At 44.3% G+C, this 25,703-nt stretch overlaps 1 protein-coding gene across 1 annotated transcript in view; it reads right to left on the bottom strand.

Moving 5' to 3' along the window:
- Nucleotides 1-3,068: 3,068 nt before the first annotated feature.
- KDR (kinase insert domain receptor) overlaps nt 3,069-25,703 on the bottom strand; it is a 31,082-nt gene continuing 8,447 nt past the window's right edge. The window contains exons 6-30 of the mRNA XM_083168321.1: nt 25,510-25,649; nt 24,184-24,352; nt 23,773-23,887; nt 23,531-23,688; nt 23,271-23,427; nt 22,046-22,169; nt 20,882-20,990; nt 19,723-20,055; nt 17,912-18,058; nt 17,106-17,237; nt 15,970-16,076; nt 15,470-15,605; nt 14,809-14,913; nt 14,610-14,723; nt 13,877-13,965; nt 12,572-12,725; nt 12,246-12,340; nt 11,315-11,437; nt 11,113-11,224; nt 10,115-10,214; nt 9,909-10,014; nt 9,303-9,448; nt 7,442-7,535; nt 7,270-7,355; nt 3,069-6,086 (exon numbers count right to left, since the gene is read on the bottom strand). Coding sequence (XP_083024447.1) covers nt 5,873-6,086; nt 7,270-7,355; nt 7,442-7,535; nt 9,303-9,448; nt 9,909-10,014; nt 10,115-10,214; nt 11,113-11,224; nt 11,315-11,437; nt 12,246-12,340; nt 12,572-12,725; nt 13,877-13,965; nt 14,610-14,723; nt 14,809-14,913; nt 15,470-15,605; nt 15,970-16,076; nt 17,106-17,237; nt 17,912-18,058; nt 19,723-20,055; nt 20,882-20,990; nt 22,046-22,169; nt 23,271-23,427; nt 23,531-23,688; nt 23,773-23,887; nt 24,184-24,352; nt 25,510-25,649 — 3,365 coding nt within the window. The 3' untranslated portion in view covers nt 3,069-5,872. The remainder of the gene's footprint in view (nt 6,087-7,269; nt 7,356-7,441; nt 7,536-9,302; nt 9,449-9,908; nt 10,015-10,114; nt 10,215-11,112; nt 11,225-11,314; nt 11,438-12,245; nt 12,341-12,571; nt 12,726-13,876; nt 13,966-14,609; nt 14,724-14,808; nt 14,914-15,469; nt 15,606-15,969; nt 16,077-17,105; nt 17,238-17,911; nt 18,059-19,722; nt 20,056-20,881; nt 20,991-22,045; nt 22,170-23,270; nt 23,428-23,530; nt 23,689-23,772; nt 23,888-24,183; nt 24,353-25,509; nt 25,650-25,703) is intronic.

Raw genomic sequence — 25,703 nt, 5'->3', positions numbered from 1 at the left:
TGCAAAGGACAGATCTTAGAGCTTTCTTCCGTTAATAATCGCATATGGTAGTGCATAAACTGCATATGTGATTATTATGGATGCGATTCCCGGCGATGTGGGGGCGATGTTAGTGCATCTCCCCAAAAGACTGCACACACTGAATTGATGGTAAGAAATTGATTTGCAGCTACTGTAATCGCCAGTAGCAGCGGCTATCTGATCGCAGATCTACGCAAATTAGCAGAGAACCAGGTCTAGATAAGCCACAGTGATGGAAACCAAAGATTAGCTTTCATTTTGGTGACGTCACATGACACCCGCCCGAAATCGGAAGACAGCGGCCATCTAAAAAGTAAGTATGGACTCCGTTCGACTGCATGCGAGGGGATGCGTAAGCATAGACATTGCATGTGGGGATTTAGCGGGGGGGCAGCGGCCAGCATGTATCTCTTCACTAGGCTGCGAACATACGCATCCTAGCAAACAGATCTGAATCAGGCCCAATGTCTGTGCCCATAATAGCTATAGGTAGCGGAGTCAGTTAGTGGATGCATTTTGCATTCATCTAATCTGTATATAGTCAGTGTTATAGGGAACAGGCCACGGGTGAGGGAGTGCATCAGTGTTATATGGCACAGGCTGCGGGTGAGGCAGTGCGTCAGTGTAATAGGGCACAGTCCGCGGGTGAGGGAGAGCATCAGTGTTATAGGGCACAGTCCGCGGGTGAGGCAGAGCGTCAGTGTTATAGGGCACAGTCCGCGGGTGAGGGAGTGCATCAGTGTTATAGGGCACAGGCCGTGGGTGAGGGAGTGCGTCAGTGTTATAGGGCACAGGCCATGGGTGAGGGAGTGCATCAGTGTTATAGGGCACAGGCCGCGAGTGAGGGAGTGCATCAGTGTGATAGAACACAGGTTGCAATGTGAGGGAGTGCGTCAGTGTTATAGGGCACAGGCCGTGTAGTGAATAATGGACACTACTATGTGGTGCAACGTGTATTATTACTATTATATGACCACGTCTTTTCCCCAAGAAGACACATCCCTAAATTCCTGACATGCCCAGTTCCTGTTTTAAGTATGGGGGGAGCGAACCAATTCCCTTTCTGGTACTGGGCTAACATTGTACTTTAATTCAAAGAGGAAAAGAATGAAAACCATCTGATGAAGACAGATATTTACTTATAACTGTATCCAGGTGTTTTGATGGATGATGTCATTTTATAATTATATCCGATAAAATTATGTGTGCAATTGTTTTACCATCACCCATATGGAAAACAAATTACCATGAACAACAGGTTTATTCAACTAGTGACCCGTGGCTCAAATCCGGCCAGCAGCACAGCTTTGTGGGCGCTTCCTCCGCTAACACTGAGAATAAATTGGATAATTGCAGAATTTTTATTTTGCCCAGCAGCAGTTTTAGCTTTTTGTGTAAAGTCCAGAAAACTGCTCCAGCACATGCGGACGCTGTGGCATATGGAGACACTTGCAGTAGGTCAGGCAGTGCACCACTATGGGAGTTCCTGGGCAGTGACTTGGAGGTGGCCTGACGTGGCAACGAACAAACCCCCCCCCCCCGCTGTCTCATTGGTGGGTAATGAGTGTCAGAGAATGCAGCTGCATTCCCAAATGCAGACACACAGCCAGAGAGGCCATGTATAGAGGAAAAACACTGAGCAAGTATCAACGGTGTAGTGATGCTGCAATGCTGCAGTGTTCACAACCACAGGCATCTCAACAACTCTGTACTTTCTGATGCGAGTTGTTGCACAAGGGGAAGGAAGAAAATATAATGAGCATATTATCGCAGCAGCAGAAGTGTTTGGCGACATGCATGCGCACAGTGATTCGTACACATGCACAGTTATTCCATAATAGATCATTTTGCAAATTGCACAACAGTGATCAGCTCTGAATAACCCCCATAGTGCGCACACACTGGAAAATTGTTGTTACAACTGGCTGCTATTGTGCATATCATTCAAACAGTCATCCAGTGTGTACACAGCTTAATGGGATATCCTGTAATCAGGCCCTAGCCTAGTTGACTTGCTAAGTAGAGAACCCTTGGGAAGCTTTTCAAATCCACGTTTAACCCCATCCTATCTTGTCCAATCAAGTGAAGAAAAACATTTCAATGTCTGATTGGACCGTTATGCAGTTTGTACACCAAACCCTTATTGGCTGATCTTTATAAATACCTGCAGTGCTATTTTTCAGCAGGAATCAGCAGGAACTCAGTTCCTGAACCTCTAATTAAATATGACATCATCAGGAACTGGGTTCCTGAACCTGTTCTGGGCCAAAATGTATTTCCATTAGATAAGTTTTATTTTTAAGTCCCCTGTGAGTGCCTTTGATTTTTAAATACAATATAACATATTAGGAAAGCCAATCCCAGGGGGGTTTTTTCAATTCCGGGATTCGGGGGGAAAAAAATGCCCTTACATGGGAATGGTGATGTTGCTGGGAGGGTGGGCGTGGAGCCGGGAGGGGTCGCCGGGAGCAGGGAGGGTAGGCGGGGTGTCCGGGAGCCAGCCAGCATGTTGTCTAGGACAGGAGCAGGCAGGAAGCCGGGTGGGGGAGAGAGTTCTCCGTGAGCCGGGTGGGTAGGCGGGGTCTCCGGGAGCCAGCACGCAGGACACTTCTTTGGCTGTCTGTGCGGCCTGCGCAGCGTGACCTATGACCTAGTCACGCTGCGCAGGGCCACACTGCCGGGTACAGGGGAAGTCGGGCAGCATCTGAGCGATTCTCAGACGCTGCCCGGCATTAGACTGCGCATGCGCAGTCTAATCCCGAAATCCCGGGATTGGATTTACCAATCCCAGGATTCAAATCCCTGTGTTTTAGGGGGCCAAATCCCGGGATCCCGCTGATCCCGGGATTGGCCACCCTAATACATATCTCTCTCTCTCTTTATTTATTTATTTTTCATCCACCCACCCACCCCAGGAACTCCAGACCTATTTTGCCTGAAAAATAGTACTGACTTCCTGTGATTGGCTTTGGCAATGACAGTATAAGGCAGAAATTATGCTTTTAGACCCAAACACATGGGGTTCTAGATCAATAAAGCTGAGAACATTCTTTGTAAAAATATTTTATTCACTATGTGAATTCAAACTAATTATACATCTTGTAATAAACATATTAAAAATATATGTGTACAAAATTTTAACAATAGAAATAAACCGTTTCTTATACAGTTGGCTTAAACATTTACTAAGTACAGTAGCTTTACTGAAATGTAGCATCCACACGTGGCATATTTTAAAATCGTATAAAATACAGAATTTTCTGCATTAATTGGGTCACCTTTAGTTTCCTAAAAAATACTCATCCCATTCATAAGTTTACGATACTCTTTTAGGGGTTTTGAAATCTAAAATATAAAAAAATTCTACTAATAATATTCACAGTTATAAATGTAAAACTTTTCATGACCAATGTATGGCTGCAGTGGCGTAAGTTTGTCCCAGTTTCCTGGAGGCAAGATAAATATTGGTACCCCCCCTCCCCAAATAGCTCAATTAGTAAGGTGTCTGCTTTCAGTAAGAAAGGTCATGGGAGGTGTCGGAAAGATACAGGGTGTGACACCTGCAAAAATTATGTCAGGAGGGGGAGTCATCCACAGAAGTGATATAGACGGCTTACAATTAACTGATTCAAACTTGCAGGGGAGGAGAGGAGCCCCCTTGGGAGTAGGAGCCCGGTGGCAGATGACTCCATTGCCTCCCATAGTTATGCCCCTGTATGGCTGCATGGCTTGGGCAGGCCATAGCACTTTGTAACCCCCTCACGCTGCCCCTGGCTGTGGAAATAAATATTACCCCAGTTATCGCAACTCACCAACCTTCAGTCCCAGTTATCTCCTGGAACTTTTACATACAGATGCGTTACGGCCAGTGTTCCCTCTAAGCTGTGCGCGTGTGCGCGCGCACACAACTCGGCGAGCGTGCGCACAGACATTACAACAGAGCGCACAAAGCAGCAGTGGTCCCTTTTTGCAGTTGTGGACTCAATTAATGTGTGTTTCACCCATTAACTACATTGTGTGCTGTGTTTTGAATGTTTAATATCATTTTGAAGTAAAGTTAACACAAATGCTGAACGTTATTTTCCAGTTATATATAAGTGACGCACAAAAATTTTAATTTCCTTCCAAAGTTGCACAGCCAAAATCTTTTGCCGCACACAGCCTTCGGAAAATTAGAGGGAACATTGGTTACGGCTATTAGTAGCCATGTCAAATAATGCGACTTGCAGTTTAGGTTTAGAAATCCGATAATCAAAACACCTTCAATACAAATAGTCATTTTTTGCTATTAAATAATGCTCATGTGTATATACAAATAACACATATATTTATAAATAGTATATATTACATTTGTTTATAATGCCATAAATAAGTAGAACCTTATAACACACACTACACACAGTATCACAGCTTCTGCATTTAGATATAAAACGGATAAGACTCCCTTAGATGGTTGTATGTTTGAATACATGTTTTCCAGCCACTAATATAAATATAACGTGTTCTAGGCAATGTAGGGAACAACGAGATGGCTGGGTGAGGTGAGGATTACTGTATATCCATGTATTATTAGGTAGGAGCATAAGGCAGACACGTAACGGCCCCTACAGTATATGCAGCTCCTGTATACACCCCAGCTGCTTTATCACTCGCTATATATTACAGCACTCACTCAGCCTTCAAGGGCGCTTCCTCTAGCATCACACATCAACCATTCATGTCTGTACTGTACCTATGGGCACCTTTAGCATAAATCCAGTGCTGTCTACAGAGCCGAGTACAATACCATACAATACCATTAGGTGCTTCAGCAACAGCACACCTGTAATATAATAGCATGTATTTGGTGTCCAGTTCTTTTCACGTTTCTCCCACATTTGTCATTCTCCATCCTTAGCTCACTTGGCTGCTGCTCTGTACAGATCCTGGGATACCACAAGGAGTGCGCATGGATATTGCAGCAAGAAACCCATCTCACAGGGGGCCAGGTTCTCTAAGCTTCAAAAGTGATAAAATGGAGAGTGATAAACAGCCAGCCAATCAGCTCCTGCATGACATTTCTCAGACACAGTCTGTGACATGGCAGTTAGGAGCTGGCTGTTTATCACTCTCCAATTTATCACTTTTGAAGCTTAGAGAATCTGGCCAAGGGTGAGAAATGGGCATAATACATACATGTTACCATATACAGCACGCTATGGCACTGCGGGTTGGCAGATGCTGTTTGGATGGATAATGCCATGTCTCCCAATATTAACTACAGGTTGCCTAATTTAAGAGGCACTGAGAGACTGTCCAATGGCATTTCTAGTAACATGTAGCCAGTGTATGACAGCGGAATCCTGTGATCGAACCAACAAAGAACTCTCTTTTCATTTGTTCATTTTACACCCTCTCTGCACGGTTAGCACAAAGCAGGATGTACAGTACATTTGTCCACAGTCAGGTATAAGAATAAATGCACAAGAATGCATATACTAATATATATAGAGATTTCCTAGAAACAGTGTGCCAATATCCGTCATGTGTCTTGGCTCGCATAGTACATCCAGGGTGTGTCCAACGTTAAAGACTCGGCCATTGTATGTTCGGAAGGAGGGCAAATTCCACGTTGACCCTTCCAGTCTTCAGGAAACTGGATTCTCACGGACACTTGGTGTCCAAATAAAAAAAAAGGCTCCCACAAGTTCATATTCTGCTGACAATCTATACACTGTTAGTAACTGTGTGTTGCAATGCAGAAACACAGACAATATCTCCCCGTCTTTGTAGAGTTTCCTGCTGCAGAATGCACAGCCAAAGACTCTCTATTAGTGCATTTGTTGATGGGAGCAGTATCAGCCCTGAGCGTCTACACTTCAGTGCTCAGCTGCACTACAGCCTGGTGAGTGTGCTTCTCCACGTAGCAAATCACAGACGGGCTGTCTTTTTTAAGAAGCTGAGTTTTTTCATTTGTATCGTTGGCAGTTTCTGTGTCATCTGAGTGGTACCCGGACTGGTAATCACTGGTTTGGTTGGAAGATCCTGATGTGACGGACTCCTTGCTTTTACTGGGCATCAGAAGGCTAAAATGAAGAGAAATAATCATTGGTCCAAAAGATGTTCCCATGATGGTGTACTAGCAAGTAATAATGGGGCAGATGTATGAACTAGCAGTAAGTGCATTTCTGCACTTAGCGCTAATTAACTGGGGGGGGATTAAGGTTTTTAATATGTACTAAAAGCACACCTAAGGTGCGCTAGGGATAGCCCGCCAAGTAACGCTCTCCCCTGCAACCCCCCCAGTAATTAGTGGCCGGGGCGATGTATTAACAGCCTTCAAGGCGTTAAATCGCCGCCCCCCACTCCCCCCTGCTTCACCAGCTCAGGGCTAGCGTTGTCCCATACCCACCGCTGGGACTACGCTAGCCCTGCTGCTGGCTCTGGGCTGCGCATGAGATCTAGCGATAATAGAGAAATCTTGTGCATACCCAAAATCCCGGCTGGGGGTAGGAGGGAGGTTTTATAAAATGCGCATCCGCAGGCCTGAGGAGGTGCCAATAAGGAAAGCAGTTAACATTGGGCATAATGGCTCTCCTTATCAGCTGCTGGGGGGTTAAAAACATTCGACCACTCAGGGTGCCCGCTTCTCCACGTTATGCAGAGACCTGGCTTAACACTTCATGTAATGGAAGGGGGGGGGGGGGGCTTAATAAAGTTAATAAAATTAGAGAGGTTTGTGAGACAGTGAATAACTGCAGTAACTCTTATAAACCAATAAGTCATTAAAATGAAGCATATGGGCATATATATATACTGTCTATATATATATATATATATATATATATTTATCATCTATATATACTGCATATATGTATAGTGTCTGCGAGTCTCCGAAACACTGCCATCTGCTGGCAGAGAGTGAAAGTATATCTCTTTCTCACACATGCACCAACACAGAAGGTAGCAGACTAGCTTTCGAAGCTTTTGCTTCATGGGCCAGATGTACTAAGCTTCAAAAAGTGATAAAATGGAGAGTGATAAACAACCAGCCAATCAGCTCCTACCTGTCATTTTACAAACCCAGCCTGTGACATGGCAGGTAGGAGCTGATTGTCTGGTGGTTTATCACTCTGGATTTTATCACTTTTCAAGCTTAGTACATCTGGCCCATAGTATGATGGGATAGAAATCAGCAAGTGTTGGAATAGGTGACAGTGTACCGTACTTGTACTTCATTCATCTCAGTGTCATTATGAATCCACGTACCTGAAGAACTGTACATCGCTTGGTACGCTCTCCAGTGTTTTCAGCTCTTCTGATGCCAGAATCATCCCACTGTCTGTCTGGTTGTCCTAAAATATAAATGACACTTTCAATACATTGGAGGTAGTTAGTTGAAATCGTATCATAATAAACAGTTCATTAAAGGTTTTCTTACTTCGGGAGACACCTTCACTGTAGGCTCAACAGGAATATCCTCAAATGTCTTCACGCTGACAGGCCGGCTATTTATCTTTGTGCTTTTATTTAACCTAATGGCAATACATGTTTGTTAAGATACCTCTTCTGTGCAGTAGTTTACAAAAAAAAAAAACAATATTAAATATCTAATTTACTCATAAAGCAATCACAAGTACTCCCAAAATGGAAGATCTAGATCAGGCATGTCCAACGTTGGCCCTCCAGATGTTTTGAACCTACACATCTCAGCATGCTTTGCAATAGTTTTAGCATTCTCTAATAGCAACACTGTGGCAAAGCATGCTGGGATGTGTAGTTTCAAAACATCTGGAGGGCCAACATTGGACATGCCTGATCTAGAGGGTATTTAACAATTTCACAGGTAATTTAACTTAAAATTGCTAATCCATAATTCATATATGTTATATAATACAGCAAGTTATATATATCAACTTACATATACATTTATAAGGAGATTCTCTGTGGTATAGTTGTAATAATATGATTACTGTGTATGGCTTAAGAGTAGTTACATACAGCAGGTAGTATTAACATCCATTCACTGTATTTAATACTATTAGTTCATAAGAACTGGGCTTGAGAAATATGCAGATGAATGGATTTATTTTGCCAATCGCATGCTCTGATTTAATGGTCACATTCAATCACTTGGATGCAATGCAATCCCATACCCTCCCTTAAACTGTTTCCTCGTTTAAAAAAAAAAAAAAAAGAAAATCCCAGTTAATGAAAACACTCACTTAAAATGTATTAAAACAGTTAATTCAGTTTTTTTAATTAACTGTATATGTTTTAATTTACGTAAAGCCTTCAGCTTAAATATTGTCTCAATACTTCATACAATATTTTTTAATCAGTATGTTATATAAAAATAACTAGTGGCGGTTTTTACTTATGGGCTGCAACCCTCTACCCCCCCTCCCCCCACCCCAGGTAAAATCTACCACCGCCTCAGCGTTAGTGAAGCCAGTGACTTCACTGTGGCTGACAGTAACTTCCTATTGGAAGGCTTACCTGCCAGTCAACCACATGACAAACAGTCCAAATGGGAGATGTTTCCTCCCTCCAGGACTGCCAGTCCAGGCTGCAAAAGGCAGAGAGATGGGTTCCTGCAGGAAGTCACTTCCTGTCTTACCATGCAGCTGTAGCCAGCTTCTATGGGTTGCAGCCAACGCAGTCCACAGAAGCCAAGCTTTTGTGCCTGTGCAGTACTGCTGCTGGTGCTGCACATGTGCCTAACAACTGTATAGTACAGCACGGGGACCTTGGTAGCGGGGACTGGTAGAGATCTTAGGGCTGTTTCACACAGTACGGTTCCTGCCGCACGGTGAAATCCCGTACGGTCAGGGAGCCGCGCCGCACTCAGAATTTTATAATGGCAGGGATGGCCACAGCCCGGCAGCCGTCCCTTCCAGTGGGGGGATCCGGCTGCAGCCGTGCGGCCGGGCCGTGGCCGTCCCGTGTGAATGGACACAATAGTGTCCATTCACAACTGCTGAGTGCGGCACGGCTCCCTGGCCGTACGGGATTTCACCGTGCGGCAGGAACCGTACTGTGTGAAACAGCCCTAAGGGCGTGGACTGAAAGAGACCCATCAGTGTGGACAGGTGTGGCCAGCGGTAGCCCCCTCCTACTCACTGATAGGAGCCGTCGCAGAAAATAAGTCAAAATTCATGCAGACATTATATAAACAGCTGGAACCTGACACAATCATTAAAATCAGTCTAAATAGTCAGCATCTATACGGTATTCCATTCAAACATAAATGACATGTGCATAAGGGTTGTACAGCATATAGCATATATATAGGTCAGTACCGTATTCCAGCTGCGTTATCATAATAGAATTTAGCGTCACATATTTCCTCTCCTTCCGTACAGGAAACAGGTGAGGTCGCCACAGAGAGACCACAATCCTCTTCAATGCTCAGAGTCACTGTAAGGGGAATATAGTCTTTTCCATCCTGTACAATAAAGGAAGAGAAACTTGCAAATACAGCCCTAATAACATCGGCAAATATGAAATACTCTCTTCCTGTATGGGAACAGAAATTAATCCTAATACATATATATGTGTACACGTGTATAGAAGGCTATAACACAGGCCCTTATTCAGATCTGATCGCAGTACAAATTTGTTCTCAAAATGAGCAAAACCATGTGCACTGCAGGTGGGGCAGATGTAACATGAATAGAGAGAGTTAGATGTGTGTGAGTTATTTTGTTTCTGTGCAGGGTAAATACTGGCTGCATTATTTTTACACTGCAATTTAGATTTCAGTTTCAACACACCCCAACCCAAATTTAACTCTCTCTGCACATGTTACATCTGCCCCACCTGCAGTGCACATGGTTTTGCCCATTTTAAGAACAAATTTGTACTGCGGTCAGATCTGAATAAGGGCCAAAGAATGCATTACTTACCATTTGTACATTAGCTTGCAACACATTTCCCAGATGCTCCACTAGTTCGGGAAAGGTTGGCCTTTGTTTGGGCTCTCCCAGCCAGCAGTCCAGCATTGTCTGATATCTGGTATGACAAAACCATGTCCGTAAGTGGGGCATTCAATCCCAGTCACATTCCAGCTCACTATGAATCAGACTTCCCGGCCACTATGTTGCAAACTTACATTTCAACTGTTGCATAATCCGGAGCTCTCATTCGGGTTCCGTCTTTTAGTCTTCTGCAGAAGTCTTCGTCAATCTGTACCCCAGGATATGGGGACCCCCCTGTAAGAAAGATGTGTAACCATCGTCTCTTTGTACAGAGCTTTACTGTACTTCATACAACTGCTCTGGTGTAAATATAAGGATCTAGAGTGCTATAAAAAAATACGGGGGGAGATGTACCAAACTTGGGAGAGAGATAAACTACTAACCAAACATCCCCTGTCATTTTTCAACTACAACCTGCAAAATGATGGTGAGATGCTGATTGGCTGGTAGTGTATCTCTCCCCACTTTATCTCTCTCCAAGTTTTGATGTATCTCCTCTATGTTTCTCTATATTTGATTGATTATTAGTTTCGCACAGGGGGCTTTCACATGAGCAGACCCCCCACCATGAAAAAACAGGGCCAAATTTGGACCCGACCAAATGGGTCTGATTGGGCCCCACTGTTCCCCCCCAATTGTGTCAGATTAGTGATGTGTGAAGGTGTAACGTAATGCATCTTCCCACATAAAAGCAAATCCAGCATAATGTTGTTGTTGGGTCCAATACATTAGTTTGTTTAGGGCAAAAATCTAAACATTCTACCATAATATCCCAGTCACATGATAGTGTATGTTATACTGCTTTCTGGCATTGAAGAAATATAATATTTAAATAAGTAAATTTATGTGAACAGCCTGTCAAAATGACGGAACAACATAACAGTCAGCACCGGCGGCAGTGCGCCACAAATGGAGCAACACTTCAATTGCTTCATCAAACGCCATCTAATGAACTTGAATTTCCCCCATAGAGGTGAGGACAGCATTAGTCTTTTATTACATAGGATCATTTCAAATAATACATTTTTTTTTTAATTTAAGGGCATAAATCTAGAAATATTTTTGATTCATCAGTGTCCGGTTAGTCCATAAGGATTTCCTGTACAGGCGGAAATCTAGACGTGTGACTCACCTAAGGAGAATATTTCCCAAAGCAGGACCCCAAATGACCACACATCGCTTTGTGTGGTGTATACTCTGTCAAAAATAGTCTCTGGCGCCATCCATTTCAGAGGAAGCCGAGCCTTGAGGAAAAAGAGTGGGTGAATAAAAAACTAAAGACATCCAGCACATTTAGTAACTTTAATCATTTTGAATGTCAGCTCTATGCTTACATCTCCTTTCCGGACATAATCTGGATCTTTATAGACGTCTCGTGCCAAACCAAAGTCACAGATCTTGACCACATTGTTTTCACCCAGTAATATATTACGCGCTGCCAGGTCCCGGTGGATGCACTGGAAATAAAAAAGGATTAATGTATGCACTGGCTGTGGTTTAAAATGTATTATGGTTCTAATATTTACCAAACAGGATAAGTAAAATGTTACATTACTATACAGTATTTATAGTGTTACATAAATATTTACCTTTTGTATTTATTTATACAATATTATATAGCTGTTTTTGGAAACAGATATATGGGGATGCAGTCAGCATCCTGGCAGTCAGAATTCCGGCGTTCAGTATACCGACGCTGGCATCTGAATGTCTTCAGAATACCGACACCAGCATACCGGTCAGGGCGGGTTAGGGTCATGCAGGTGATGGGGGGTTAGGTTTAGGCAGTAGTAGGGGGACATAGGTTTAGGCTGCAGGAAAGATGTGAGGATAAGTTTATTAACCTGCTAGCAACGGTATTCTGACTGCCAGCATCCTGACCGCTGGTCAACTGTATGTATCTCATTATGGGCTAGATTCTCTAAGCTTCAAAAGTGATTAACTGGAGAGTGATAAACAGCCAGCCAATCAGCTCCTACCTGCCATGTCACAGACTGTGTTTTAAAAATGTCAGGCAGGAGCTGATTGGCTGGCTTTTTATCACTCTCCATTTTATCACTTTTGAAGCTTAGAGAATCTGGCCTTATATGTTTTAGGTGCTAGGACTATATTATCCTTAACAATGTATTACTCAGTCATTAAAACATCTGAGGTTTGGGTGTATTATCTCTTGGCTTTGAACATGTGTATATTCTGAAGCAAACAAAAAACCCTATCTAGAAATATAAATAAAACGAATGACTTCAATCATGCTGATCACCGTACTTTACGTGAGGACATGTACTCCATGCCACGGGCCACTTGGAAGCTATAGGAGATAAGGTCCTCCATGCTCAGTTGGTTCTTGCACACCTCGTCAGCTGTAGGGAAAACATTGCATGTGTTAGAAATCACTCTTCCACACTGGTGACCAACTCGGTATCATGTCTTCAATAATATGAAACTTACATTTTAGATGCTGCATAAGAAAGAACAATGAATATAAAAATACCTGAAAGTGCTGAAAGCTTAAATGGCAAATAAACCACTGGGGTATAAGTAATGCATTTAATTGTAATATAAAACAATATTTGGAGGTGTAACAGTATTACCTTCCTCCTCCTCTACATCACTGAGAGATTTCTCTTCAGCAAACCCAGAACTGGCAGAGCTCTGACTGCTGGCAATGCTGTCTAGTCGGCGCTTCAGGTCCCTGGGTGCTTCCACATAATGCTGCCTGCTCTGTCTGTACCGCATAGACTTAGTCTGCAAAAGAAACATAGATAAAAACACTATTGAGATGTAACTGCAATTTTGAGACTGTTGAGCTGTTGAATACAACAACTCCTAGCATGATCTGCCAGCCAACAGCTACAGATTGAATATGTAAAGCCCCGTACACACGGTTCGATTTAGTTCAACTTTCTATTTGATTTTGCTTATATAGGCCGAATCGAAATCGAACGGTTTTCAGCTGCATTTAATGGCAATACGAGACCCCGAGGCATCGAAATCAAATAGGAAAATAGACTGTGCAGGGTAGACTCTGTAGCGCAGATGTGAACTATAGTCTAAATCGAATAGTGTGTGTGACTGCTGCAGTATGCAATAGGGATGTGACTTCTTTAGTACGTGATAATGTGTGACTGCTACAGTATATTATAGTGTGTGACTGCTACAGTATATTATAGTGTGTGACTGCTACAGTACATGCTATTGTTTGACTGCTAGAGTATACGATAGTGATGTGACTGTTGCTGTGCCTGATAGTATGTTTTTTGGTGTGGTCCATGCTTTTCGCAGCCGCCGTATAGCCCAGGACTTACTCAGCGGCTGCGTTAAAAACAGGCACATCCGGCCTGCTGCTGACATCATACCCCATCGTTTGTGGCTATTGCAGTACGTGTTAATGTGTAACTGCTACGATATTTTATAATGATGTGACTGAAAGTATGTGACCTTGTGTTTCTTGTCTGTGAGATGAGGTCGGAGACAGGAAGGAGGCAGGACAGCACCCACCCTACAACAATGCTTTACACTGTGTTTGCATCTCTAAAAAAATGTAAACAGTACTTGTGAGTAAAGGCCCCTACACACGTAGCGATGTTGGACTGTGTTCTAAGTGATCTGTCTAGCTTAGTAAGCACGGATTGCTCCACGGGTACACACTATAGTAATGTAGCCAACTCCGACAGAGACAATCTAGTAAGATCGCCTAGCAAGCCTAGGAAATTGATGAGCACAGATCGCTCAGCACACATCACTGGTGCCTATCATGTGTGTCAGCGATGTGGGCTCAGCGAGCTTTGTTCCAGTACCCCACTCAGCACAGAGGCTCCGTTACCCATGTGTACAGGGTTTAACAAACCAAGTCGTGCTACGGTAAATCCTGCATATTTTCATGGACGTATAGATACCTTGTACAGAACAAATTCATTCCTTTTGCTTCTTAAATATGCAGACAGATTCCCAAACTTGCAGTATTCAACAATCACCATCAGTGGACCTATAACAAACAAGTTAACAACAAGTTTAACATTTAAAGTTGTCCCAGGATATCATCAGATCACTTTGCAACACCATCGGCTAGCTTAGTATTCCTAATGTTACACAGACCGGCCGCCGCAGCTCCGTCGCTGTGACCAGAGACCCTGGCCTTGGCACTCCCACAAATGGATGAAACACTTTTGTTTTGTGAAGCCAAACTACTCCACCCATTCCCTGCCCTCATACAACCGCAAACGGTTAACAACCTGGCATCTGCAGCCTTACAGGACGCAGGGTCCATACTGCACATGCACAGCATAAGACCTGCTCAGTTTCCCATAATCAGAAAACTGCCTCACAGTAAACAATTTTCTTTTCAAATTAAACATGATGACACCTAATTTGTGGGTAATTTGTGAGAAAAATATAAATTTGCCCACTCAACATTACAATAGTTTACTGTTAGTCTAATAATGCAAAACAGCTCGAGGAACCTAACCTCCCCTTATACTGTGCATCAGGCATCTTACTTGTGGTAAAATATCAATTATGGGCCACAGGATTCTGGTCATAAAACTGCACAGGAGACCAGTACGACGCAAAAGAGGTCCTCCTACAAGGTCTGACAAAGACAGGCAAATGTACAGAATACAGATTACCAACCTCCTGGCTTGGTGCAGGCTCCAAGCAAGTTCACAACGTTCAGGTGATGACCAATGTGACTGAGGATTTTTAACTCTGACATTAGTGCTGTGTATTCGCTATTAGTTGCCCCCTCTGTGAAAGAAGGATATATAATATATTTAAAACATCATCATTTGAATTTTTTATAAGGTGTCACAGTTAAAAAATTCAAATTCACCTTTTAGCATTTTCACTGCAACTGTTTTGCAAGTACCGGTCGTATCAATTCCAAAAGCATCAGCTTCCACCACTTGTCCAAAAGCCCCACGGCCAAGAGGTTTTCCTGTGTAATAAAAGACATTATGGGGTCCGGTTCAGCTTATTTTCCATGCAAACTAAATTATAAACAATAAATAAAGCAGAACTATATGCAGAGGCAGATTTAGACTTCAGGGGGCCCCAAGCGAGATACCATTTTGGGGCCCTCCTCAAACAATCCATAGCACTATATTTTTGCTGCCGAGTACCTTGGAGCATTGCTTAGTTTACCAATAAATGCTCAGGTGCGTGAACATTGGCATTGGGTACAAATCAGGCTCTAGCTGTTTTGGAAGTAGGTAATACCTGTGTCACATTTAAAGTAACCAGACTGCCTGCTTTACGCTACAAACATTTTTTATCCTATCATATAACATTGAAGGGACTTTGGGAGCGTGGAAAGGTCCATGATGTGATGTCATGACATCATCATTCCATGCTCCTCTGGGAATGTTTTGGATTGCCAGGATATCTTTATGGGTCCCCTTGAGACCTGCTGGGCCTTAGGCAGGTGACTAGGTTGCCTTGTGTAAAATCCGCTTCTGCGTATTATAGTAGCAAGGAGCATCAAGGTACGTTACCTAGCTTCAGCCGGTCTCTGGGGAACTCCCATTTCATTGAGTCATAGCAGAGTCGTTCACACTGCTCCTCCAGGGGGACTTCACTGGGGTCCATAATGATAGACAAGTAGCCAGTCTTCAGTTCCCCTCCATTGGGCTGGAAAACAACACTTCTGGTAAACTCTACATAGCAGTGTCCATGCATCCTACAGTGTAATGCCAGCGGTTCAGATCTACATCCTACACGTTCCCCAAAGGCCGGTCACACGGATAACAATTACTTTCTTTACCCATAACAAGCAAAGAGTTCCCAAGAATTTTTTTCTTTATGTGCAATTACAATTAAAATCAAATTAATACGGCCACAGTAAACCAGGCAAGAGTTTTAAGGTATTGAAAGGAAAATGTGTCTGTTGACATAACTACAATGGGAAGATGGAGAAACAAAAGGCCCCCAGTCAGTTTTCATTTGTCATGCCAGGCAAATACAAATGGGACAGTAGAGAATCTTGATTCATTACCCTCTTTACGGTCCGGAGGATGATTACAAGAAGCAACCAAAAGAACAGGGCAATCACACCGGTGCCAACTAGAATAATGAGCTCCAGATTTGTTTTCTCTTCTGTGCCTACAGGGAAACAATTGGAGAATGGACAGTTTATGTCTGCACACTGTTTTATAATAACCGTAAAGTCATCTGACACAATCCAACAATCCCAGGAAAATTGGGGAGTCCTGATGCTTTGTTGGGTCACTGGATGTTATTTTTGTGGGTATAACCTACCTTTCAAACCATCAATCCTTCCCTAAAAACTGGAACGCAGATTGGGCTGATCATTCGGGACGCGCACAGGCCTCTCCAGTAGCAAATATTTCCCAGCTGCTAATCTATGCATGCCTAGATAACGCTGTCTGAATGGCCATGATATGCCTACGTTCACCCAAACACTACCCCATTACAACCCCACATACTGACTTCCTGTCAATCAATTTGCAACTAAAATCTCGCTGTGTCCGCACTTGGGAATCACTCACTGTGCATGCAAACTGTGTGAGACGCATGCTGCAGTGGCGTAACTAAAACTTTTGCGCCCCCCCCGCCGGGACAATTTCACCGCCCCCCCCCCCCCCGTTAAAGGACCCCCCCGGGAGCTGGCAGGGGGGTCCGTGCGGCGCGGAGGTACCTGTATTAAAGGAGAGCCTGGAGGTCCCTGCGCCGCCTAGTATGATGCTGCCGGGGTCCCTGCGCCTGCGGCGCTGAGTATGATGCTGCCGGGGTCCCTGCAGTGAAGTGGAAATAACGCGCTATCTCCAGCGGAGATAGCGCGTTATTTCCACTTCACTGCAGGGACCCCGGCAGCATCATACTCAGCGCCGCAGGCGCAGGGACCTCCAGGCTCTCCCTTAAACAGGTACCCCCGCGCCGCACAGACCCCCCTGCCAGCTCCCGCTGCACCCACATGCAGTGGGGAGCTGGCGGAGATCCACCAGCGCCCGCTGCCCCCCGGCACCTCCCCGCCACCGCGGGGGCTGCGGCCTAATTGTTACGCCACTGGCATGCTGTACGAAAACATGTAACGATATGCGTGCCATAGCCACTTTGCCTCCGCACCTGAATGACCCTCATTATGTGCTGCTAGATATTTATGATACTTACTGTTCACGGTAAAGTGCATTTCTGCTTCGGCACACCCCAGATCATTGCAGGCTCGACATGAATAGACGCCCTCATCCTGCTTCCTAACCCTCTGTATGGTCAAAGTTCTATTCCGGTCCTTTAATATAATACCTTTAAAACAGACCAATAACATTCCATGAGCACCTGCACTTTGATGTATTTTTGTGCTGACATATTCCTACTATTATTTATAAATACTACAAATTAGCAGCATAACATTAATGCCAGTACTGGCGGTTGTGCACCGTGGAATGGAGCGGCACTTGAATTGCTCTGTTGGATACCATCTAGCGGCTGCTGGCATATAAAACCTTTGCAATCACCCTGCAGTGGTGCGGAGCAGTCCTTTTTATAGGATTTATTGCCAAAAAAAAAAAATAGGGGAAAATATACTAAGATGGGAGATGCAATAAAGATGGGATGTTGCCATGGCGACCAATCAGAGTCTACTTATTTATTTAGCACCTTCTAGAAGATAACAGATAGGATCTGATTGGTTGCTATGGGCAAAATCACATCTTCAATAGAACTACAGTATGATCTTTGTAAATTTGCCCCCTAAACTAGATTGAAAGCATATTTTGGTTTGCACATCTATAATATCCAAGTTATATTCTTAGACAATACATTTAAACTGGAGAAACATTTGTATTTACTGTATAAATCTCTTTTCTAAATAGAACAGAACATTCCACCCCCTCAAGAGATACGCCATACATGAAATTGTCATTCATATGCTCTTACCCTGCTTTATTAATTAAGACAAATTTGATGCCAGTCATTACCTGAGTCTCCAACCAAAGCCTCATCATTCTTAAACCAAAGAATTTGTGGATCGGGTGTCCCGGTGACCTGGCACCGCACCTCCAAAGTTTCACTAACATTGGTTGTCTGGTTCTTCAGCTCTTGGTGAATAACAGGAGGTTTCTGGGCTGTGCAAAAGAAATGCATGTATATTATTAAATGTGCGTTAGGTAAACCTGTCATGTGCTTTCAAATACACATAAGTTACATATTTGCATAACATGGCTGTCATTCATTACTGCCACACAAACACAGAGCAGTAAAATCAAGTCACTGGAATCTGAAAATATGAAATGAGATGTCTTAATTATAATTGTAAACGATACTGTAGAGAAAGATTAGAGCTGTTTTTGTTTGGCAAGAGTCCTTGGTCTTACAACCATCTAATATTGTACTCAAGTGTACACGTAGCATGCAATTATCTAGTGCTTGCATCAGAAATTGTGCCCAATCCCCTCCCTTCATTTCTCCCCATCCCCCTTTCTTTCCACTCACTGAGCTGCCTCCTTCACTGGCGAGCCAATCGGAGCTCATAGACTGACAGCGAATCAGGGGTGGCTACTCCTGATTGGCTGGCTCCATGAGCCCTAATTGGCTTGCGACCAGCACCACACAGTGGCATAGCTAGAAATTTTTCTCCTTCCTGCCCAAAAATATTCTGGCGCCCGCCGCCCCCCCACGAATTGGTGAGGCGATGGACTACGGGCACCGCTGGCTGAGCTGACAGGGGACCAAGACAGCAGCGTCCGCCACAGACCCTGCTGGCGCCGCTCCCCCAAGCCGCCGTGGGGTCTGCCACATATGTAGCTACGCCACTGGCACCACATTCAAAATGCCATCAGCACTGTCTCTCCAATGGCTGCCCCTGCCTGCTGTTGCAGCAGGCGGCCCAGCACTAACCGGCAAAGCTGCCACCTGAGCCCCTTGTCTGTCCAGGCCCTGTCTATAAGGGTTTATATGTCCCTGAGTGCAACAAAAATTATTATTCACTCACTGTCATCTCACGGCTGGACTACAACAGCAGTCTAGTCACTGGCCTCTTGCGCTACCAGCTTGCTCCCTTCAGTCTGTTCTAAACTCTGCAGCTAAACTTATCTTCTTCTCCTGCACTCAACTTCTGCCAAGCCCCTTCAAGAAAATCTGCAATGGCTCCCATTCCCCTAAGCAATCCTCTTCCTCAAATACAAGCTCCTCTCTAACTTTAATGCTCCCTACATAGGGTGGCCAATCCCGGGATCAGGATCGGCGGGATCACGGGATTTGTCCCAAAAATGCAATCTACAGTAATACCGAGCAGCGTCTACGCACCTGCTCAGACACTGCCTGTCCCCATCCCGGAAGTGTGGCTCTGCGCAGCGTGACAAGGTCAGAGGTAAGGCTGCGCAGGCCACACAACCGCACCATCAGCACAGCCTGCCTTGATCCTGGGAGTGCTGCTTGCCCCCCCTTTCTCCTACTTCCTGCCTGGCTCCTGGATGCACAGCCTACCCACCAGGCTCCTGAGGCAACATTACTCGCACACCCGGCTCCTGACCACACCACCCTTTTTTTTTTATTAGGGAAGCCAATCCCGGGATTGGGAATTTTTCAATCCCGAATCCCGGGATTGAAAAAATTCCCCGGGATTGGCTTCCCTATACCTACATCTTCAACCTCATTTCTCTGCACTTTAAATGAGCCCACTTCTTCATTAAACTAAGTCATCTCTCATCCTAAACTTCTGTTTATGCTCACTACTTAATTCTACAAACGAATGTCACCCAATAAGCATAGAAAATTAAACTTTCCATACCATCAATCGCTATACGTGTGGTCAAACAGTATCTCTTCTGGGTCTTCTTGTCCCGTACTACACAGACGTAGTCCCCCTGGTCATACATAGAGATGTCCCGCAGACTGAGTTCTAAAGTTACATTTAATCCCCTTATGTAAGTTGTTGTGGAATCCAATTGTATGAGCGTGTCCATGCTGTCACAGATGGGCATTGACCAGTTGGTCGACATGGATGGGCTGAGCTTGTACCACGACAGGTTCCCATATGTAAACTGATCAGCAATGCATCTAAGACTGATATCGTCATGTTCAGTGAGCTTGTCCTTGGGGTGCACACTGATGTCAAGGCCTCCTAAAGAACAACATATGAAATTTGTATATTCGTATATCAATATATATATATATATATGTGTGTGTGTGTGTGTGTGTTTTTTAAACATGATATCACTGGTGGCTACTGCAGCACTGGTGGGGGCACATGTTAATACTAGTATATAAGGTTTATAATTATGTATTTATTTATTTACAGTTTCTTATATAGCGCAGCAGATTCCGTTGCGCTTCACAATAGTAGACAGTGATAAAACAAACTGGGTAACAGCAGACAGACTTGGAGGTAGGAGGGCCCTGCTGTAAGCTTACAATCTATAGGGATATAGGGGGGAAACACAAGGACAGGCACAAGTAATAGCATAGCAGTCCCACCAAGTTACAAGTCCAGAAGGGAAGCTATATAATACATAAGTGCCTCAGAGGGTTATGCATGTAGAACTTAAATATGATAGGCTTGCCTGAAGAGGTGCGTTTTCAGGGAACGCTTGAAAGTTTGGATAATACCTTTAAGATGTGTTATAAAACATGTGCTGGCTGGCTGTCCCAGGGGATCAGCAGCGCTTCTGTGGGCATCACAGCTACCGCTGAACTGGACAGGAAACAGCACTTTTGCTTCCTGCTACCCTGCACCCCAGACTCCCATTGGCCAGTTACACAGGTGAATGGGGGCGAGTTATACAGGAAGCAGAAGAGAAGCTGCATCCCGGCCGGAGCAGTAATGGCTGCGATACACACATCCCCAGGGCAGATACTACGATAAGTGACATGTACGCTGTAGAAAGATCATAAACCGCCCAAAATCTGGACTAGACTGAACATAAGGAAATCAAGTGGCTATAACTTACGTGTGACATGAAAGGCGATGATGCGCTCATCACTTCCAGCCTGATTTCTGGCTGAGCACTTGTATACCGCAGAAACATTGGCGGCCGGAATAACCAGCTTGCTCACAGTCTATAGAAAGTAAAAAGAATCATGTATGACGTGGCACAGTGGTGAGCATTGCAGTTAAAACGAATGCTAGTGTTTGGTATGTGACTTACGGCCTAACTCCAATTTGGTGGGAATCCCATAGTCTCCTGAAAGAGTGAGGATCCCTCTCTCTTCCCACCCTCTACTATCCCCTACTATGAGGGATAGGGGGAGGATGATGTGCATCATCATCATCACCCCATCCCCATGCGTAATGCTAAGATCTGCAACATTACGCTGCAAGGTGGGCTAAGGGCCTGATTCAGACCTGATCGCTAGGCTGCATATACTCGCAGCCTAGCGAACAGGTAAGCGCCACCCACCGGTCCACCAAATGCCCGACCACCCCCTGCCACCCAAATCCCCTCACTAGCTTGCGAGAGGATGTGTACGCAAACACATCCCCCCCCCCCCCCACACTTGACCGAACAATCATTTAATGGTCGCTGATCATCGAATGATTTTTCTGCTGTTCGCTAATAAAAGTCGGTTTATACTGACTATTATTACACCCGCAGAACGCTGAAAAAGAAGCGGGCACTGACACAGGTGTAGTCAGCCGCCCGCCCCGAGCAGGCATCGCCACCCCTGCGTATGCAGGGGAACGCCCAGTGATTTTATGGGGAGGCCCATAAATCGCTGAACGTTTCCCTGCTGCCGCCCCCTTCCCGACCCTTCTCGAGCGAAGCCATTCGCTACCGGGGTTTGCGTATACACAGACCCTGAACATCGGGGAAGGGGCCGAATTCAGACCCAAAACGGGTGTGAATCGGCCCCTAATTTCTTAAATGTGCCCGACAGAGGGCACCTCCAGCTGGCTGCTTGGTAGTCTCCTGCAGGCAGAAGAATAACAGTAGGCATATATGACTCGATATAGGGAGGGTGCTAGTGCCCCTTTGGCAGTGGTGACAGTATCACACAAAGCATACTGATAGGGAGCACACACATGGCACACACATGGCACACACATGGCAGTACTCTATATATGGCTGAGCACTTTCTGTGCAATTGACCTTTACACACAAAACAAGACGGACCTTCATTTTCCCTTCTATGACATCAGTACGACTTTCATGTATTTCGGCCACGTTCCCTCCATGCTGGTCAGCAACATCCCTCCATTCTAAGCAGTTGTAAGGATTTTTTCCTATTTCATACAGTCTAGAATAGAAGGAAATAAACACGCGCCAACCTCAATAAATAAAATAGATGCGTAAACACTACACGGCATTCGTAGATCAAGAGCAACGGGGCGATCAATACATAGTAAATAAATAACAGGTTCCGGTTGAAAAGGTGAATTCCCTAGATTCAGTCTAAAATTAGATTTCATATTAAGTTGACAGGAAATGGAGGAGGGGACCCTTAGTGGTGCTGGTGGAGGCGCGGATACATGTTCATTCATCATTTCTTAATTCACAGTTTATGTGGATATGAGGAAGCAGCTTGGTCTAGAACCCAGGGAGAGGAGTCAAGGTTTTCTTTGGGATGGTAGGAAGTACTCTAGCTCTAGGGGAAGAAGTTAAAGGAAGTCATCCGAACAACAACAACAGGAAAGCGGAATGCTCTGGTCTCTGATGCAGGAAGTCGGAGCCTGTGCTGTGGTCTGATAAGGGAACCTGTGTGGACTCGGCACAGGATCTCTGTCTGTCACTCCACACATCAATCAGCACACTTCCTCTCAGAGGGCCTTTCACCCAGATAACGCTGAGCACTGCTCTGCAAACCTCACGTTGCCTGAAACGTAGGAATAACAGACTCCTCCAAACAGGCCCAGAGACACTAAAGGGACAGTGTCCCACAGAAAGGACTGTCTGAGTGGATCCTGAGAGGAATCATGGTTGCTTACAGGCTTTGATAAGAGAAGCACAGCTGCAATGTGAGATATCTGCTATCCCCTTGTGAAATCATTACAAGACTCATGTTATTATGGCTACAATTTCCCAGGACACCTTGCAGCAGGACCAGATCACTTATGCAGGCCATGTTCCTTAGATGAATCTAGTAGTTCTAATAGATGACAACTGGATTATATTAGCACTGTTCTTTGTCATTCTAAACAACAGCAACTACAATGTATCACAGTCTGTACTATGACATTTAGGAGCTGATTGGCTGATACTTTATATGTATCTACCTTATCTCTCTGTAGGGTTTAATACATCTGACACACCATGAGATAACATCGAGCAGTAAAATACTCAATATAGGTCCTCACCATCTTACTGTTCTATCATAGGTACACACGAGTTGTCCACTTACTGCGGTGAGAACATACACTCCTCCTCCAGCTGCCAGGACCACTGGATTTGCACCGGTGCCGGAATCCCAGATGCCGTACAGGTTAGAGTGGAGCGCCTGCCAAACTTGTATGACTCCAGAGTGGCTGACACGGACTTCTCACATATGTGTGGAGGAACTATGATGCAATTAAGTACATGCGTTTTAGTTGCCAAGTCACTTTCTATGACTAATACAATGTATTCAGTCTCCAAAGGACACAATTCTGGGATAATATTTACCATTTATATTGAGCTGAAAAGTGTATATTTCCTGATGCTTTGTCCGTGGATTTGTGAGAATAACTGTATAGTTCCCAGCATCCTTTTCACTACATTCACTGATTGACATGAGATATGGAAATCGGTGATTGTGGTGCACAGGTTTCCCATTCTTCATCCTGCCAAACAATTATGACATTTTACCTCTTAATTGAAAATAAGGAACACAGTGGTAACCCTGGAGCTATTACACACAAACTTACCATTTGACATCAGGAGCAGGATATGCTGCGAACTTCACTGGTACCTTGACGCGGTCGCCAACATTAACATTGAACACCTTTTCCATTGTACTATCAATTATTATAAAAGGCTTTTCTGAAAGTAGAATGTAAGGAAATTAATTACCAGACTTCCTTTGCAGAAGCACATGGCTCCATGTGTAAGGTGTCTGACTGCAATGTGTGAGGTCATGGGGGTGTGTGGTGAATAAAGGAGAATGTAATTGGGTGACAAGGTGCTCACAAATCACACTGAAAGTCAGTGTAGATGTTCTATAAAATAAATATATATATATATATATATATATATATATATATATATATATATATGACAGAAGTTGGATTTTCACAGTTGTCTGCCTCTGTGATAGGCTGAGCAATGAATGTACTAACCATGTACGATGACTGTTGTGCTGTTCGTTTTATTCATGCGCCCAGTGTCAGCTGTGCAGCTGTAAATCCCGCCATCTTTCAAAGTCACCTCCTCTATTTTCAGGAACCCTAAGTGCTCCAGTTCCCCAAGGAGGTCAATCCTCTGTGCTCTCACTTCTGCTCGCTTTTGCTAAGATCACAAATAAAGTATATTGGGCTCTGCTTCATATTTTCCAGATATAAGTTTTGCACAAATAGGGGGGTATTCAATGTGGGATCCAACTGTCAGAACGTCCCAAAAATTGAAATACCGTGCCGTTTTCAGCCAGCTCGCCTGCAACTCGACAGTCGGAATTCAATGTTCCGCTTGTCGAGTGGCGAAAAGGGGCGTGTCGGCTAAAACAGCCGTGGGTTGTCGGGAAACGGCAGTGAATTCACCAATCCATGGCCATTTCCAATCATACAGATCCGACTGGTTTTAAAGTCGGATCTACTTTGTCGGAATCCGCCTTCAATCCTGTCGGAAATGGCAGCATTGTATAGGCGACGGATGCTATTTACCCTGTCGGAAATAGCACCCACCATTGAATACCCCCCTTACTATCACATATTTAGACAGATTTGTAATGTTCAATATGCAAGTGCAAGGTTTATATTTGGTGCTGTTTCTTGCAATTCTGGGGTTCAACTCCGAATAAAGCCCGCAATGGGCCTGATCAGACCTGATCACTGCTGTGCGAAAGTGCAGAGGCCTGCAATCAGCTAGCCGCCGCCCAGACAGAGTGACAGCCCGCCCTGTGCCAGTCTGCGATTGACTTGTGTGCATAGCTCTGACCCTTCCATATTTCTGCAACAGAGACAGGCTGATTGAGGCCGGAGCTGACATCACATGTCCGCCCTGAAAACGCCTGAGCACACCTGTCATTCTTTCTGATGCTCCCAGAAAATGGCCGAATACCACCCACAAATGCTGGCTTCCGATCATGCGTGCCACAAACTGTACACATGCACAGTAGTTCGAAATTCAATTGGCTTGCGCTTTAGCACAACAGCGATCAACTCTGAATAACCCCAGTGTTTGCCAGGTACTAATTCATTTCTGTAACTGGCCAATCAAATCTCTACATACTCAATACAAACCAACGAAGTTCTGAGAATCCCGGAATACATGTTACCCATATGGCTGCTAGCTATAGTCTTCCCATCTACCCCATTAAACTAATGCTAAGACAGATTTCACATTCTTAGACTTTCAGTACTATTATAAATAATATATGTGCATCATATGTTCAAATATATTCAAATCACATTAACAAAAATGAAAGTTGGGAGAGAAAGTGTAATTACCGCCAATGAAGGATAATCCCATTTGATACTGACTCTGCCATTTAAAGGGGTGCGTGCGCTACAATTTAGTGTCAGCTTCTCCCCAACGGCCAGTTGGATCTGTGGGTGCGGGTTAATGGACAGGCTATAGATCTTAAATTCTAAAAGACAAATATAAAAAAAAATCTATATTAGTATCAGTTAGCATTAATATC

The sequence above is a fragment of the Crinia signifera genome, chromosome 1, assembly GCF_055691185.1.
Source record: "Crinia signifera chromosome 1, ASM5569118v1, whole genome shotgun sequence".
Classification (NCBI taxonomy): domain Eukaryota; kingdom Metazoa; phylum Chordata; class Amphibia; order Anura; family Myobatrachidae; genus Crinia; species Crinia signifera.
Note: the sequence above shows the minus strand (reverse complement) of the source record. Positions and strands in the feature narration are given on the sequence as shown.